Raw genomic sequence first — 18,032 nt, 5'->3', positions numbered from 1 at the left:
TTCAGTGCTGGGATTAAAGCTGTACACCACACCCAGTGTGAGACATTGTCTTGAAATAAAACAACAAAATAGGGAAAAGAGGGCTGGAGATGGAGCTCACTGGTAGAGCTTTGACTAATATTCATGAGATCCTTGCTTCCATTCCCAGTCCTTAAAAAAAAAAAAAGGAAAGGAAAAGAAAAAAAATCTGATTACAGGTTTCTAAATGTAGCCACAGGAGGAAAATTTTATCTAATTTAAATAAGTGAGAAATTTACCTGCTTCCTGTTGGCTTGAGGGGGTTCTGAAGCCTGAGGAGGGTCATCTCAGCTAGGTCTAATGTACCACTGTTTAATTTTTACTTAAAAAGTAGATTCGGCTGGGCATGGTGGTGCACGCCTTTAATCCCAGCACTTGGGAGGCAGAGACAAGTGAATCTCTGTGAGTTCAAGGCCAGCCTGGTCTACATAGTGAGTTCCAGGACAGCTGGGGCTACAAGGAGACCCTGTCTCAAAAAGACCAAAAAAAAAAAAAAAAGTAGATTCATCAGGGAGTGCATGGGGAAAACATACCTGTTATCCCAGGACTCAGGAGACTGAGGCAGGAAGATCAGAAGACCAAGGCCAGCCTGGGCTTCAGAGGAAGACCCTAAGACCCTGCCTCGAAAACAAATAAAGAGCTAGAGAGATGGTACAGCAGTTAAGAGTACTTGCTTCTCTTCCAGAGAACCTGACTTCAGTTCTTAGTGCACATACCAGGCAGCTCACAACCACTTGTAACTCTAGCTTGAGAGGATCTAATGCCCTCTGCTGGCACCTCCATACACTTGGCATACAGAAACATAGGCACACATATACACAAAAAAAATATTTAAACTGGGCATGATGGTACATGCCTGTAATCTCAGCACTCAGAAGGGACAGAGACAGGAGGCTCTCAGAAATTCAAGGCCACCCTGGTCTACAGAGAGAGTTCCAGGCCCTCAAAGGCTACATAGACACTGACTCAAAACAAAAGGATCCATGAAATTGGCAGAAGGTTCAGGCCACACAAGAGCTAGGCCGGGTTCCTTTCTTCATGAGGGCCCCTGGTGTCGTTCCCCCCATCCTCCCCTCCCATGTCTTATGCTGCCCCAGTCTTTTCCACTGTGATCAATACTTTGCTGGGCATTGCATAGATTGGTCCAGAGGACTTTCTGTGAGTAATTCTGTACATCTGCTTCATCTAATACCTAGCCACCAGTCACATGTGGTTCCTGAGACAGAATAATGGAATTTTTTTTTTTTTTTTGCCTTTTGAGACAGGGTCTCCTTGTAGCCCCAGCTGTTCTGGAACTTGCTATGTAGAGCAGGCTGGCCTTGATCTTACAGAGATTCACCTGCCTCTGCCTCCCAAATGCTGGGATTAATTTAACTTGTTGTTTGAGACAGGTTGTCTCTGTAGCCCCATCTGGCCTGGAACTCTCTTCCAGGCTGGCCTCCATACACAGAGATCTGCCTGCCTTTGCCCCCAGAGTGCTGGGATCAAAGGCGTGCAGCACCACGCCAGTGAATTTAATTATATTTAATGTTTTTGTTTTGTTTTTTGCTTTTTTTTTTCGGTCTTTTTGTGAGAGGGTCTCCCTGTAGCCCCAGCTGTCCTGGAACTCACTATGTAGACCAGGCTGGCCTTGAACTCACAGAGATCCGCATGCCTCTGCCTCCCGAGTGCTGGGATTAAACACTTGGGGCCACTGTGTCTGGTTTCTGGGGTTTTTTTTTTTTTTTTTTTTTGAGACAAGGTCTCACATTATATGCCAGACTGGCCTGGAACGCTGGAAGTCATTGTGTTTTGCAGGTTAGCCTCAAACTCTTGACAGCTTCACAAGTCCTGGGATTACAGATGTGAGTCACTTCATCCAAGGAATGTATTTCAGTTTAGAGCTTGGAGGTACAGCTCAGTGGAAGAGCACTTACCTAGCATCTATGAGGACCTACCTCCAACTCCAGCACTACAAAAAAACCCACAAAGATAATGTTTTAAAATTAAAATTGTTACAGTATTAGGTAGCACAAATATAAAATAAAGCCTTGAAAAGGGTCTGTGCTCTTGTAACTTTATAACAGTTATAAAAAAAATAACTCAAAGAAGGTTGTAATAGTTAAATCTGCTGCTGCCAAACAAACTACCCCCAAACTTATTTAAACCCTTACAATGTATATTTATAACACCTGCTTCTTAGGCCTTTGGCTAAGACCAACAACACAGGTCCCTGGTCTTGTAGTGCCTGTGGTGAAGCACGTGGGCATGTTGTGGCTGGGTCCCCTTTTTAGGCTCCATCAGGCTGCGATGAACATGTCTGGGTGGGAGGCCTTCGCATCTGGGGGCTCAAGTGGGGGAGGTGCCATTTCCAAACGCAGGTAGGTTGTTGACAGAATTAATTTGGTGTAGAGGATGCAGCCTGAAAGGGCCGGCGGGCGTCCTGCAGCCAGCCCCATCCCCAGCTGCCAGCGCCTGACCTGACCACGCCCACCAGCCGCTTCCAGCCACGCCCACCGCGCGTGCGCCGACTCTGGCGGCCTCGCCCTCTCGGCGCCTCATCCTCGCGCTCCGCTGCGCTCGATGGGGACAAGATGGCGGCGCAGCAACAGCTCCGGGAGGGCGCTGCGCAGCTGTCGAGGCCCACGCCCGAGGCCGACCCCCTCGGCCGCTTCACGTGTCCCGTGTGCCTGGAGGTGTACGAGAAGCCGGTGCAGGTGCTCTGCGGACACGTGTAAGTGGCGGGGGCGGACCTGACGGGGCGGGACGGGAGCGCAGGCGGCGGGCGGCGTCTCAGTGGCCTGTCAGGTTCCCCGGAGCCGGGGCCGTAGTCCGCCGAGTCCGCGGGGCGCCGGGAGTTGGAGAAACGCGGCCTCAGGGCCCGGATGGGAGCCGGACGGGCGGCCGAGTGGTGGTGGCGGGCGCCGGGGAAGGAGCGAGGAGCGTGGAGCTCGACCATAACAAAAGCCACGTCGCCAGCGGAGGGCTGCGGGTGCTCAGAGCTAGGTGCGCCGCTCGGTGCCAGGCGAGCCTTGTCAGGTAGGCTTCCGGGCCAGAGGCCTGAATACGCCGGCGCAGTCAGCTGATTATATAGATGGAGCGCGAGGACGGAGGATGGCAGGGTTTGAATCCAATTCTCGCCCCATCGCACATTCAGACACCCCTCAGCTGAGAACACTGGGAAGTTGACATAGCCTCTGGGCCCCCTCTGATTGTCCGTGGGCATTGGTTCTGGTGACCAGAATCGGCAGGTGCTGGCATCCTGCCCCGGGGTGGGGAGGATGGGGGCGTGGTCAGCCTTTTCCAGGTGAGTAAACTTGGAGGCCTGAGGCTCTGCAGGATCAGGTGTGCTGCAAGGGTCTACTCAGAGAACCTTCCCGGCAAGACAGCAGGGCTTCCTGAGCACCACTGGCTGCTTGTTACTGTCAAGTCTGCAGTAAGTTCCTTCTGCCCGGGGCCGTGCCTCTTTGCAGTTAAGTTGAGGGGCTCACACCCACCTCCCCGCCACTCACCCCAGATCTCGAGCTTCAGGCGGCAGTGTGGACTCCCTCACTTCTCTCCTGGGCAGCGTTTGCCTGCTTGTTTCTTGTACAGAGCGACCCGGAGAGATGGTGAAGACAGAGGACCATGTCCCAGTGCCAAGCACAGCCAAGTCATAGTCCTTTGCAGTCAACTGACCAGGGTGTTTTCGTGCCCTCTGTTGTCAGAAGGGTAGAGTGGAAAAGAGAGTTTTCCCTCAGGTTTATAGCCCAGGACATTGATTTTTAAATAAGCACTGGGTCAGCAAGATGGCTTAATGGGAAAGGAGCTTGCCACCAGAGCCAGATGACCTGAGTTTATGCCTAGGGATCCACGGGGTGGAGGGAGAGAACTGATTTCCCGAAAAAAGGAAAACGCTGTCCTTACCTCCACAGGAGCAGAGGCACACACATAAATGTAGCACTTAAAAAAGAGCTAATGAGTGCTCCAGCATTGTGTAGGAAGGTATTACAAGGGTGTTGGGAGGGGTCCATTAAGGTTTGTAAAATGTCTTGACCTGATTGAAAAGCCAAAGAATTTGAGGCTTCCCTGAATGGCTCCTAGGCCAGAGGGCAGGGGCAGCACTGGCTCTGAAGCTAAGCGCACTGCCCAGCACTTTGATGCTATTTGACGGCAGATACACGGTGATGAGGGCAGCTCAAGTCTCCCTTAATCTCACCCAAGTACTTCACCTAGCTGCTTTCTAGCGTTTGTTCTTGGAAACTTGAGCATCCCCCACAGCTGTGCTGCGGGCATTGCGTTTTGATAGACCTGTCAAGCCCTGAGCAGCCATACCCTCTCCAGTCTAGCAAATACGGCCTGGGAAGGAAGGGGAGGGAAGCTGGCCACACTGACAGGAAGGCTGTACTAGAAACACCTGATAGTAGGAAGTAGAAACTGAAAGTCAGCCCAGTGCACACAGGCATCCTAGCAGTTGGCTGCTTGCCTGTTCTAGCTCAGACATGCCCGAGGCTGGTAGGCATGTGATAGACCATTAGCTAGCTGCTTTTATCTGCATGCTGGGCTGCTTTCACTGTGCTGTCTTGAGTTACTCTTGGCCCTGCCTTTGCAGAGGCCCTGCTCACCCCGCCTTGTCTTTTCTGTCTGGTCTACAACATCAGCCTGAAAGCCCTCCCAACTGCACTTCACAGCCCTTGGTGTTTCCTGCTGTGCACAGCCTCTGGCTTTCAGTTCAGTGTCCCGACAGAAGCTTCCTGTGCTCCCCCTGCTAAGCTCTGTGTTTTATTTCCTCCGTATACTTTGTACCATATGAAATTTCCATGTGTTTTCTTCAACTTAGAATGTAGCATTCTAGGGGACTCAGGGACTTGGTCTGGGCTCCACTTTGCCCTAAGAAAAGTTAAAGTGGTCAACAGCACCTTTGTCATCTCCCAACTCATTAAGCCACCAGTGCTGCCTCTCTGAACCAGCCTGCGTTTCCTGGCTTCTGGCAGGCTTCGGAGCCCTTGCCCTGAGTCATTTGTTAGTTTTGCACTTTGGCCTCATCTTTCTTCACCTAAAAAAGCAAAAGTGCTGTTGTCTGTAGCATGCCAGAGTTGATTTTTCTGAAACTTGGATTCAGTTTTAATACCTTGCTTTCAAAAAAACCTTTGACCCTCTCCTGCTTTGGAGGAAAACTTTAGATTTTAGAAAGTTTTGAACCTACCTCTTGAGTGCTCACTCATCTGCGGCTGTTGCTCCTTGCAGTGTCTTTCTGATCTCTACTGTCTGCTTTGCCTTTGTACAAATTTTCTACTTTTGAAAAAAAGGGGGGTGGTTAATTCTGAGGGCCTGAATATTCTGCCCTTTCTCTGCTGGGATCTTACGGTGGATCCCAGAGACTGTCAGAAGTCTGGCCAGCCCAGGTCTGGGTTATAGCTCATTCTGTTGGGTTTTCTGTGTCCCCAGAATGCTCTGCTTTCACCTCTAATGATGGCAGTTCCGTTTACTCTGTGTTCCATGTGCTGGACACTGAATTAACTGTCCGCCATACACAGTCCATACTCCAAACAACCCTCCAGGTGGGTATTAGCTTCTCATTCACACATGAGAAATCTGGGCTCAGAAAACCCCAAGATTCCCGAGTAGCAGGCACTCCGCCCAAAGGCTAAAGTACCTACCGTGCAGCAGGGGACTTGTGTGTGTGTTACTGGACCTGTGTGTTCTCCATGGTCTCCCCAAGCCCAAATAGAGTCTGTGGCCTGGAAGGACTTGGTATTTGAATCAGAACAGAGAAAAAGCTGTTTTTAACCCATTGTTCATTGGTGTTTTTTTTCAGAGTTGATCCACATTTGCTGTCTTGTCTTCACGATGCATGACAAGCTTCTCTGTATGTCTTGTTCTAGCTTTTGCTCTGCATGCCTGCAGGAATGTCTGAAGCCGAAGAAACCTGTCTGTGGGGTGTGTCGCAGCGCTCTGGCACCTGGCGTCCGAGCTCTGGAGCTCGAGCGGCAGATGGAGAGCACAGAGACTTCATGCCATGGCTGCCGTAAGAATGTATGTGGACGGGACGTGGAGTCAGTGTCTTTCAGTGATGAGATGGGTAAACACCGTCACAGTGATTTATATATTTTACCTTTAAAAGCCATAGAAATCAGTTATCCTAGGTTCCCCTCTCCCCCTCCAAAGACCCATTTTCAGCTAGGTGTGGTGTACACTTCTAATCCATGCACTTGGAAAGTAATAGCAGGAAGATTAAGCTAGCCTGGGCTACATGAGACCCTGTCTAAAAAAAGTTGATTTTTATTCTAAAATGTGCTTGATTTTAATTAGACTAAGGGTAGTTCATGATTGTTCTAAAAAATGAAAAATAGGAGCCAGGCTGGTGGCATATTCCTTTAATCCTAGGACTTGGGAGGCAGAGGCAGGCAGATCTCTGTGAGATCAAGGCCAGCCAGGTCTACATAGCAGGTTCCAGGCCAGCTGGGGCTACAGGGAGACCCTGTCTTAAAAAGACCAAAAAAATAAAATAAAAATTTTTTAAAATCTAGGGCTCCAGATGTGGCTCATTCAGGAGAGTGCTTACCTAGCATGGGAAATCCTAGGTTCCATTCCCAGGACCCTATATACCAGGTGTGGTGGTACACACCTGTAGTCCTAGCACTCTAAGGGTGGAGGTAGGAGAACCAGACATTCAAGGTCATTCTTAGCTATCTATATAGGCTAGCCTGGGATATATGAGACAATCTGCATTGAGGTCAAAGGAAAGTGTCATAATGTATCATTGGAGATGTAAATGTAATGGCTCAGCTTTTTAGCTCTTGAGGCTGGTGACGGTAGTGGCGGTTTCTAGGCAGTGTCCAGCATTTGGAATGCATGTGCTCTTGGTGTGCTTTCATCAGGGTTGAGTGCAGTTGCTGTTACATTTGGAAAGTTGCTTTATTTTCCTTACTGGTTTATAAATCATTACAATTTTTATTGATTCCAGGCAGTACAAAAAGTATAGAATACCCTAATGTAGAGCAGGCTGACCTTGAACTCACGGAGGTCTACTTGCTTCTGCCTCCCCAATGCTGTTTTCTTGTTTTTGTTTTTGAAAGACAGGGTCTCCCATGACCAAGGTTGGCCTTGAGCTGATCTCTTGCCTCCCTACCTCTCAGGTGCTGAGATCACAAGCATGAGCCATCAAGCCCAGTAACTAACTTCTTTCTTCTCTTCCTCCCTTTTTATACTGGGTTTCCTATAGCCCAGGGCAGCTCTCAAACTCACTGTATACCTTGATCACCTAATCTCCTGCCTCCTGGATGGTGAGATTACAAGCATGGGCCACCATGCCCAGTTTTAAGTTTCTTTTTTTTGGTGGTGGGGGGGGTGTCTTTTTGAGACAGGGTCTCCCTGTAGCCCAAGCTGTCCTAGAACTCACTGTGTAGACCAGGCTGGCCTTGAACTCATAGAGATCCGCCTGCCTCTGCCTCCCAAGTGCTGGGATTAAAGGTATGCACCACCACGCCCAACATGTTTCATTATTTTTTAACATAGTGTAGATGGCCATAGTGAGGAGTTATCTACCACTTCCTTCTTTTCAGAGTGATTTAGCATTGGGGTGCATAGTGAGACTGTTACAATTTGTACAGGGCTAGTTCTTACCTTAAATGGGAGCTCCTTGGTTGACAGCTTAAAGGCAACAATTCCTGAGCTGGGGGAACAACAGCACCATCTTGGTAGCTCAGGAATTGGAAAATTTTTCCTTTTTTGTCTTTTTGAGACAGTGTCTCCTGTAGCCCCAGCTGGCCTGGATCTCACTATGTAGACCAGGCTGGTCCTGATCTCACAGAGATCTACCTGCCTCTTCCTCCTGGTCCTGGGACTAAAGGCAGGCACTACTATGCCTGGCTATTACCACTTTCTAACAAATTCAGATCTCGATCTCTCTCGATAGTGTCTTTTCTCTCTCTCTCTCTCTCTCTCTCTCTCTCTCTCTCTCTCTCTCTCTCTCCAGGTAATGAGGATTGAACATGCCAGGTAACTAGGCATGTGCTCCACTGAGCTATGCCTGAACTTTTTATTTTGAGACAGGGTCTCACTCTGACCTGGTTAGCCTGGAAAACTCTATGTAGACCAGGCTGGTCTTGAACTCAGAGAGCCTCCTGCCTCTGCCTCCTGAGCACTGGGATTAGAGGCATGCACCACCACACTTTGAAACAAAACTTGGTAAAGTTACCCAGGCAGGCCTTAAACTTGAGATTCTTCTGCCTCAACTTCCTAAGTAAACCAGATCCCAAAGCCTGCACCATGAAGCCTAGTTTACCTCAGTGTTCCTTGCACACTTTTCTACCCAGTTTGCTTTTAATTTTCTCCATGTTAAAGATTACTGGAGCTGTGTGTAGTGGCACATGCCTGTGATCCCAGCACTGGGGAGGTAGTGGCAAGGAAGGTAGTTCAGGGCCAGCTTGGCTAGATGAGACCCTGTCTCAAAGTAAAATAAAAATTAATGATTGTACTGTACCTTTAGAAAAGCATCTCTTCCCTTTACCCCCCTTCATTTCTTAGTTTTTCTGTAAGAACTCCTAGGAGACCAGAGGATTGCTTCAGGTCAGCCTGGGTTTTAAACCCTGTCTCTAAAGGGGGAGGTAGTAAAAAGACAAAAAACTAGCCTGTCATAGTGGCACAAGTCTTTAATCCCAGCACTCGGAGGCAGAGGCAGACTGATCTCTGTGAGACGGAGGCCAGCCAGGCTGGTCTACTGAATAAGTTCTAGGCCAGCTGGAACTATAGGGAGACACTGTATCAAAAACAAAAAACACAACACAGCTGGAGACAGAGTTCAGCAGTAGAGCACTTACCTACCAGGACCTGGGTGTCATCCTCAGTGCCCCCTCACCATCCCCGTCCGCAGGGGGGGTGGGGCCGGGGGCATGCCTAGAAATGTATTGGCAGTAGAGCTCTGGTTTGCATGTGTGAGGCCCTATTCAGACCTCAGCAGCATGTAAGGAAGGGAGGCCCTGTGATGCAGCACTCTTCTAGGATTTTTCTTTCCATATTTCTGTTGTACACTCTAGGACTTAAGGAATTCAGATTTCTTCCTTTTAGAGAAGATTCAGTGCAGTCTGTTGAAGACTTTAGCAGGGTTCCTAGCCTCTTATCGCTTATGTGTTTGCTTTTCTCTGTTGTACATAATGGAATCACTGAGGGCTCACTGCAAAGAGACTTTTTTTTTGTTTTTAATTTTTTTTTAAAGCAGGGTCTCGTGTAGCCCACCATGACCTCAAATTCACTGTGTAGCTGAAGATGACCTTGAACTCCTGATCCTCCTGCCTCTACCTCCCGGGAGCTTAGATTACAGGTACGGGCCATGACGCCCAGCTAAAATACCAATTTAAATGTGAGTGTAGGGCCTGCAACTAGAAGCTCTTGTTGTATAACCTGCCAGCTTGAGACCTGAGCTCAGAACCCTCATGAAAGCTAGATGTAGTCACACAGGCACCTGGAGTTCTGGGGTGCTCTACAGGGAGATGGAAGGCAGAGACAGGAGTCTTCAAAGCTGTGGGCCAGTTCACCTGGCTTACCTAGCAACAAGGAGACCTGATCTCAAACAAGGTGGAATAGCTATATACACACACACACACTGCATGCACAAAAATTAGTAAATGTGAGTGTAGAAAACTTTAAAACATGCCTGGATTTGGAATGTCTGGGTAAGCAGATAGTCCAGATGGTGAGGAAAGCAGGCCTAGGCCTCTAGGAGGCATTTCACAGTGGAGGCAGTGCTGGGATCTGGTCAAGTGAGATGCTAGTCTTGGCATCAGTGAAGAACCTGCATGAGCTCCTGGCGTAGTCAGGAGTGGTGAGGCTGTTCACCAGGGTGATGCAGATCTAGCTGTCATTGTGCCCTTGATTTGGGATTGTGCCTGATAAAAGCTCCTCACTAACTTGTGGGTCCCTCTCTTCCTATTCAAGTTCTTCCTATCTAAGATCCGGGCCCACGTGGCTTCATGTTCCAAGTACCAGAATTACATCATGGAGGGCGTGAAGGCCACCGCCAAGGATGCATCCCTTCAGCCCAGGTAATGACCCCACCACCCTTGGCTAGAGTCCACCTTCAGCTAGAAAGATGAGGATGCTTCATGTCCAAGGGTTTGCTGTATGAATTTGGGAAGTTGGAGGTGGTGTGGTCACTATGCTGGCTGTCGTTGACAGATTCAGATGGGGTCTTCATTTGTTCTACGTTAGCTGTGCTGTTGATGATCCGAACACTCAGCTTTGAAGTGTGGTCAGAATCCTAGTGCATCAGCAGTGAGCTTGCTCTTTGACGTATGCAGCCGTTGGAGTTGGGTGGAAAGGTTCTCAAGATGTTTCTTCTGTGTCTCACCTCCCAGGAATGTTCCAAACCGGTACACTTTTCCTTGTCCTTACTGCCCTGAGAAGAACTTTGACCAGGAAGGACTTGTGGAGCACTGCAAGTTATCCCACAGCACAGATACCAAAGCTGTTGTAAGAGTTACTTTTTTCCTCTTTTTTGATTAGGTAAAAGTCAGACTTACAGAAAATTGCAAGATGAACAGCGAAATCTCATGTACCTTTCACCTAGATTCACAAATGCGTAGTTTTTTTCCCCTAGACAGGGGGTCTCTAGCCATAGCTGGCCTGGAGCTCTTCAGTCAGACCAGGCCGACCTCCATCTCAGAGATCCGCCTGCCTCTGCCCCCAGAGTGCTGGGACTAAAGGTGTGCACCACCACCTTTGGCAATGTATGCATGTTTTTTTGATGAGCCATTTGGGAAGAAGTTAGAGATACTGTTATCTTTTACTCCCTAAATACTAAATACATCAGTGTATAGCTTAACATTATCTTATAAAATCACTTTTTTTTGACACAGTGTCTCATGTAGCCCAGGCTGGCCTCAGAGTCACCAGGTAGCCAAGGATGACCTTGAACTTCTGATACTCCTGCTTTCACCTAAGTGCCAGGGTTCTAGGCCTGTACCACCATGCCCAGCTCCAGATAGGTTGGTTTTATTTCAATTCTGGGTATTAGCACCAGGGCCTTGCACATCATAGGCAAATTGAGCCACATCACCAACCCAAAAAGTGTCAGGATAATGTGGTATTGTCATAACCAGTTTAAGAGGTCTCATCAGCTCAAGAAGTAGGCAGTACTTCCAGGTTCCCTAATGAGAGGTGACCTGTAAAGGACCTGGATGTGGGCCTGAGCTAATTTAGAGGGGCTTTCATGCATTCAGGAGGCAAACTCCAGCTCTGAGTTTAAGGAAGCTGAGCATGCCTCTCAGATTCAAGAAGGGAAGCCTGGGATCTTAATGCCAATTGCTACCCACTGTCTGAGTTCCAGGAAATTGAGCAGTCAGCTTTATCTCCAAATCGTGCACTGAGTGGGCAAAGCTGGTGGCCTTCCTGCTGCCTTGGGTTAGAAACTGTGAGCAGAGCATAGGCTCAGGAAAAGGAGGATCAGGAGTTCTGCCACCTGAGGTGTAAGACCCATGGTGCTGCCTTCCCCCTCCTGTGAGCTATGCCAGCCCAAGGGGTTGATGAAGATGGTGTGGAATGTGTAGACAGACACTGCAGGGCAGCCTGTGCTGAGCATCCGCTGTCCTCGGATTAGTAACATGTAGCCCAAGCTGGCCTCCAGCTTGTTATATGGTCATCTATGACTTTGAATGCCCTGATTCTGCTTCCTCAGTGCTGGGGTCACAAGCATGCACCACTACCTCTGCTCAAATGGAATTGAGTAACAGACTCCCAGTGTTCTCTGGGTTACTTTGTTTACCGGGTGACCAGGCCTTAGGTTCCTAATACCTTGCTTCATTGACAGGTTTGTCCGATATGTGCCTCTATGCCTTGGGGAGACCCCAACTACCGCAGCGCCAACTTCATAGAGCACATCCAGCGCCGCCACCAATTTTCCTACGATACTTTTGTGGTGAGTCTGCTCCCACCCCAGGGAACACTGCTGCTCACTTTTCTGAAAAGGTGTCTGGGGGCCTGTTTGCCCAAGGAGGAGCTCCCAGTCTGCAGAAGGGCAGCTGCACAATGTCTTCATGGGTGGGTGGATGCCAGAGTGGATTTAAGATGCCCTGGTGGCTTTCTAGACAGACATGAAGAGTCTTACTCTTTTTTTTCCCCAGCTCTGCCTCCCAGTTTTGCCCATTTTCTTCTGTTACTGTGATTTTTCCCTGTCATAGAACTTATTTGCATTTAGCCACCCGTAAGAACTAGGCACGTGATGAAATGGCCTCGTGAGCTGAGGATATGACTCAGGTCATGCTGCCATCAACTCCAGCTGACATTGTCATGTGGAAACACAAGCCTGGCTTGGGCTGTGGCTCAGTGATTGAACCCTTACCCAGAGCATGCAGGAAGCCCTGGTTCTACCTCTAGCAGCACAAAAACAAAGTAACAGTAACAAAAACCAGGGTGGGGCTCTCAGCTGTTAACACCACTTCTTGCTCTTGCAGAGGACCTGATTCAGTTCCCAGCACCCATATCAGGTGGCTCACAACCACCTGTGACTCCAGCTCCAGTGGCTCTGACACCTACTTCTAGATTCTGCAGGGACCTGCACACATGTAGCATTCACTCACACACATAAAGTAATAATCTTCAAAACCCTCAGGAGCACAGGCCTCAGTGTGGTAGGGCTCTTGTTGGGAAGTGGAGGCAGGAGTTTTCTCAAAAAGCCCCCCAAAAAACCAAACAGGTCCAGTATTGCTGTCTCCATTGATGGTGCAAGTCTTTAATTTCAGCACTCTGGAGACAGAGACAGGCAGATCTCTGTGAGATCAAGGCCAGCTTGGTGTACATAGTTCCAGGCCAACTAGGGATACAGGGAGACCTTGCTCAAAAAAGAAAAAAAAAAAAAAAAACAAAAAAAAAAAAAAAAAAAAAAAAAAAGTGTTTGTTCTTAATGGATAGATTTCAGGATCTGAGACAAAAAGCTCATTCCAAAATGGCTATAAAGAATATTTATTCTGGGACTGAAGAGATGACTCAGCAGTTAAGAGCACTGGCTGTTCTTAGAAGACCTGGGTTTGGTTCCCAGCACTCAACATGGCCACTAACAACTGTTGTAATTCCAGTTCTGGGGGTTTTGATGCCCTCTTCTGACCTCACTGGGCATTGCACAAAACAGGTGCACTTATATTCATGCAGACATTACATTCATACACATAAAAATATATATCTCGCATGCCTTTAGTCCCAGCACTCAGGTAGAGGCAGGCAGATCTCTGAGTTCAAGGCCAGCCTGGTCTACATAGTAGGTTCTAGGCTAGCTGGGGCTACAGGGAGACCCTGTCTCAAAAAGACCAAAAACAATAAAAACCTCGCTAAAGTAGGAAGACCAGTGAATATGAGGACAGCCTGGGCTACAAAGTAACCCTGTCTTTAAAAAAAAAAATTCTCCCTGGGTGTAGGAACACACACCTGTAATGCCGACACTAAGGCGAACCTCAGCTACCGCTATCTAGCAAGTTCAGGACCAGCCCAGGCTATAGAAGGTCCTGTTTTCAGGCTGACAGTGTTTGAAATAAGACTTTAAGATAATTGTTCATCTTACTAATGCTGTAGAGGTGAGTATAATTCCTAAAACTGCCCAAGTAGATAATTTTGCCTCATTAAAGGTTATTTTACCAGGTGTGGTGTTACACACCTTTAATCCCTGCACTCCGGAGGCAGAGGCAGGTAGATGGGTCTCTGTGAGTTGAAGACCAGCTTGGTCTATATAGCAATTTCCAGGCCAGGCAGGACTGCATAGTGAAACTGTCTTTAAGGAAAAAAAGGTGGTTTTGACTACAGTTTCTGCTGTGCCTTTATGGCCTTCAAGAAGCCCTGTTCTTTCTTGGGTTCTGAAGCCAGCACTTGGGAAGCACTTCAGCTGACTGTGCAGGTGTTCTGTACCCATGAGCTAAAGTGAACATCTGAGTACTTGGTGTATGCCAGGCTCCATGTGCTATCTGAGCCACTCAGTCCTCTGTGTGTGTGTCGGGGCGTGGGGGTGTATTCATGTATACCTGTGCATGCATGTGTAGAGGTCAATATCAGGCATTTTCCTGTCACTCTCCACCTTATTTGTTAAGACAGGGCCTCTCACTAAATCTGGAGCTCACCCACTGGGCTAGGCTGGCTGGCAGGACAAGCCTCCATGTTTCCCATCTCCACTTCAACAGTGAGAATACAGACACACAACTCCATTCCCCTCCCTTTACATGGCACTAGGATCTGAACTCAGGTCCTTATGCTTACACTGCAGGCACTTTACCAACTGAGCCATCTCTACAGCCCCAGGAATTATTTTTATTTAATGATGAGGCAGCAGAGACCCTAAGAGATGAAGTAATGTTCCCAGTTACACAACATCTCAGTGGCCTGGTCCTGGCAGCTCCTGCTGGAGGTGAATCCTGGTAACTGGGAACAGTTGCTGAGGCTGCCGTCTTTTCTCCAGGATTACGATGTTGATGAAGAGGACATGATGAACCAGGTGTTGCAGCGCTCCATCATTGACCAATGAGCTGGGTCCTCACCATCCGTCTCATGTTCTAGAGCTTCTATTATGGGTCGGGTGTGAGCTTTGGATCCCTGTACCTTGCCTATAAAGTAGACCTGGAAATGAGCCACGGCTCGGGACAGAGTCACTTCTCAGAGGGACATGGGCGCCAGCTCAGAGTCCTCTTCCCTTTGGCTCTTGCCATTGCCGTCTTCCCCACCAGTAACTTGTCTGTCCTGTGTTTAGTCTTCCTCTGCCCCCAGCTACTCCCTGGAGTCTCCTTAGAAGAGAGTCCACCTTCCACTTCATGTTTGTCCCTCCTGATCAGTGCTCCTCTCTCAGGTCCTCTGAGCCAGCCAGGACCTTCCTGGGTCATGAATAGCACAATGAAACGGATTCCTTTCCTTGCACTGAGGGGTGTGAACTTTGCAACAGTGCATGTGGCCAGGACAGCAGCTCCTTGGCTGGGTACTGCTGTTGAGGGCCTTTGGCAGCATCCCAGGACCCAAGTTAAGAACCCTCCTAGGGTGAACACTGTGGGTTTAGCAAATGAGGTTTTTAGTGATATTTTCCTACACCTCCTACGTGCCCTTAGAACTGACTGGTTCTGTCTTAAATGCCTTAAGGGTGCCTTTTTAGGGTGAGGATAACCATAAATTTTTAGTGGAACTGTTCTAGGTTAGAAAGCAGATGTGTTGATCCATAAGTGGGGAGGAGGGTCAGCTAGGAGATAGGGGGTGTAGCTTCTGACTCATTTGCAAACTAATGAAGTGTTTTAAGGTGACTGAGTTGGGTGCACCTCTGTCAGGTGTCCACTGACAGTCTGGTTCTGAGGTATGTAAAGGAGCCTGGGGGGAGGGGACTGGCCCCGTGGCCACTGTTTGTCTACTTCATAGATTAACCTGAGGTGGTTTTGCTGTCACACTTTGTGTCCTTACTCTAGTTTCCTTGTGTGGCTCTGTTTTAATTTAAACCCTGCCTTTGAGTGCAGAAGCTGTAGGGCATCAGGGTCACCCCTGTGGTCTCATGGGAAAGACTGCTGGGAAGGCACAGTGCATCCTGCAGGCAGTTAAGACAAGCTATATACTGGGCACTCACTCAGTAGCAGCTCAAGAAGCCTGAGTCAGAGCTACTAGCCTGATCTGTAGGAGCAGGTCCTTGGACTGACCAAAGGCATGTGGGTTTGGGGTCACTCATGTCACATGACTCTAGTCTGAATGTGGAAGGTTTGCCTTGGCTGAGGCTGCACACAGTATTGTGCTTCTGACTGCTGTGGGCCTCTTCCTGCCAGGGAAAAGCTAGCTCAGATACCTAGAATAGCAAAGGTGGGGCAGGGTCTTTTTTTTCCTAATGTGTTAACTTGGAAGGGCTCACATGCCAAGGGCCTCTTCACTGTCATTTCTGGAAGCAGTTTGCTTAGACCTCACTGCATTGAATTGTCTCAGGAGAAGTTGGGGGGGGGGGGGGTATCAGAACCATTACTTCGGGTACTTATGCAGAACGTCCATATCACAGAGCAGGAACATCTGCATCAGTATACTGCGTGTATTTTAATAGATAACTTTCCAGAAAGTGAGGCTTGTTTATGTTCTGACTTTTAAAAGGTGAAATATAAATAAATTTCATAATTTATCCAACTGATAAGGTGTGGTGTTTTCATTAAACAGCATTTAATTTATGGGCTTCAGAGTCTTCAGGAAGGTGCTGATCCAAGGGATAGTTCTCATCTATCCCTAAGTCAGCCTGGCTTCATCAGCTGGGTCTCCTGGTTCTGTTTGCTCTGAAAAATAAGCACAACACCCTCCCCCCTTCACAATGGGTAAGGGGAGTACCAGGGAAGGCTGCTTTGCCTCCTTCTACTTCAGTGAACCTGTGTCATGCAGTGCCCATGGAGGCCAGAAGAGGGGTGTCCAGTCCCCTGGAATTGGAGTTGCAGACTGTTGGTAGCCACCATGTGGGTGCTGGGAACCAAACTCAGGTCCTCTGCAAGAGCAGCCAGTACTTTTAACCCCTGAGCCACCTTTCCAGCTGCCAATTTATTTTATGTATGAGTTTTGCATGCATATATGTAAGTGTACCATGTGCATGCAATGCTTGCAGAGGCCAGAGGAGGGCTCTGATCCCCTAGTAATGAAGTTATGGACAGCTGTTAGTTGCCATGCAGGTGCTGGGAACTGAACTTGGGTCTCCTGGAAGAGCACCCAGTGCTCTAAACCACTGAGCCATCCCTCCAGCCCCTAGTTGGGTCTTTTGAGACAGGGTCTCATGTAACCCAGGATGGCCTCAAACACCATATAGCAAAGGATACTCTTGATTCTCCTGCCCAAGTCCCCAGTGCTGGCATTATAGGCATGCTCCAGTGCACCCAGCCTTGGCGTTATGAAACAGTGTCACTGCATAGTTGAAGCTGGCTTCAGATTGACCATCTTCCTGCCTCAACCTCCTAAATGTTGGGAAACCAGGCATGCCCCACCTACCCAGCTCTACTTAAGCACATAGGAGCCAGTGCTATGCTAGACACTGAAAATTCACACGTTACTCAAATATAATTACAAACTAAGAAGTATTCAGGGTAAGGGGTTACTAAATGGCAGCTATTGCCAGATTTGGTGGGGAATGCCTGCCATCCCACCACTCAGGAAGTAGAAGCAGGATTAGGAGTTCACCATATCTTCAACATCCTTTACAAGAGACCTTGTCCAAAAGGAACCAAGTAAATGGTGGCTATTTGGTAAATCCTTGCTTCCTACTTCCTAAAGAAGCCAGGCCAGGTGTGGTGGACGCCTTTAACTTTAATCCCAGCGGGCAGGCTGTGATCTCTGTGAGATTGAGGCTAGCCTGGGCTACATAGTAAGCTCTAGCTGGAGCTACAGAAAAAAACTAGAAACCAGGAGCCCTCAGGCTTCCAGAGCCCCTGGCCCCCATACCTTGCCTTGTGCCCTCTGTTCCCATCTCTATTAACGGCTCCTCCAGAGCACGCCACCGTGAGTAGGATGAGCTTACTCTTCAGCCAAACAGCTGAGCCAGAGAGAGAGCCTCAGCCTCAAAAGACCAGGCCTACCAGCCTGTGCTCTGTGTCACCACACCCAGCTTTTCTCTTTGAATTCTCTCAAACTACTCCAGCCTGCCCTGGGCACCCCACCATTAGTTCTGACGTGGATCTTGGCACCAACCCCACATGTGTGTGAGCCCTCATCCTCTTCACATCGGCAGCCCTCTTGGTGTCCTGTGCAGTGCCACCCGGCCTCTCCAGGCTTTGCTCCCTGCCCCTCTCTTAGCTGTTGAAGCTCTGCACTGCTCTGTGCCTCACACTCCCTCTCCCGCAGGGGCTCAGCCCTCACCACTGTGCCCTCTGTACCAGCTGCGTCAGCATGCCCACATGGTTGGTTCTAGTCATGCTGCTCTGGAGCCTCCTGCCTCTGGAGTCTGCTCCCTCACTGACCTGCCTGGCTGCTGGCCTCAGGCCAGCCTTGCCTTCCACATGTGCCAGGTGCCCTCTTGCATGTGGTATCACCACCCTTCAGTGCCCAGGAACTAACCTAAACATCAACTTGAACTCTTCTTCCTCAGCTCCCAATGT

At 48.9% G+C, this 18,032-nt stretch overlaps 1 protein-coding gene across 2 annotated transcripts; it reads left to right on the top strand.

Annotated features, from left to right (window-relative positions):
• Window positions 1–2,531: 2,531 nt before the first annotated feature.
• On the top strand, window positions 2,532–16,090 carry Rnf114 (ring finger protein 114). 2 transcript variants are annotated; one of them, XM_008835166.3, is made up of 6 exons: window positions 2,532–2,731; window positions 5,862–6,012; window positions 9,913–10,019; window positions 10,332–10,446; window positions 11,783–11,890; window positions 14,219–14,385. In XM_008835166.3, the coding sequence occupies exons 1-6, from the start codon at window positions 2,592–2,594 to the stop codon at window positions 14,291–14,293; spliced, it is 696 nt and encodes a 231-aa protein (XP_008833388.1). In that variant the 5' UTR covers window positions 2,532–2,591; the 3' UTR covers window positions 14,294–14,385. The 2 variants fall into 2 exon arrangements, with proteins under 2 accessions (XP_008833388.1, XP_008833389.1); XM_008835167.2 differs by lacking the exon at window positions 14,219–14,385 and adding an exon at window positions 14,411–16,090 and having other exon boundaries at window positions 2,546–2,731.
• The last annotated feature ends 1,942 nt before the right edge of the window (window positions 16,091–18,032 follow it).

The sequence above is a fragment of the Nannospalax galili genome, unplaced genomic scaffold (assembly GCF_000622305.1).
Source record: "Nannospalax galili isolate Female #2095 unplaced genomic scaffold, S.galili_v1.0 scaffold596, whole genome shotgun sequence".
Classification (NCBI taxonomy): Eukaryota; Metazoa; Chordata; class Mammalia; order Rodentia; family Spalacidae; genus Nannospalax; species Nannospalax galili.
This window is presented reverse-complemented; position numbering and strand designations above follow the sequence as displayed.

Coding starts and splice junctions, on each gene's coding strand:
- Rnf114 (XM_008835166.3), top strand. CDS start 2,592: ATGGCGGCGCAGCAACAGCTCCGGGAGGGCGCTGCGCAGCTGTCGAGG. Junction 2,732..5,861: donor CAGGTGCTCTGCGGACACGT/GTAAGTGGCGGG, acceptor GTCTTGTTCTAG/CTTTTGCTCTGCATGCCTGC. Junction 10,447..11,782: donor GCACAGATACCAAAGCTGTT/GTAAGAGTTACT, acceptor CTTCATTGACAG/GTTTGTCCGATATGTGCCTC.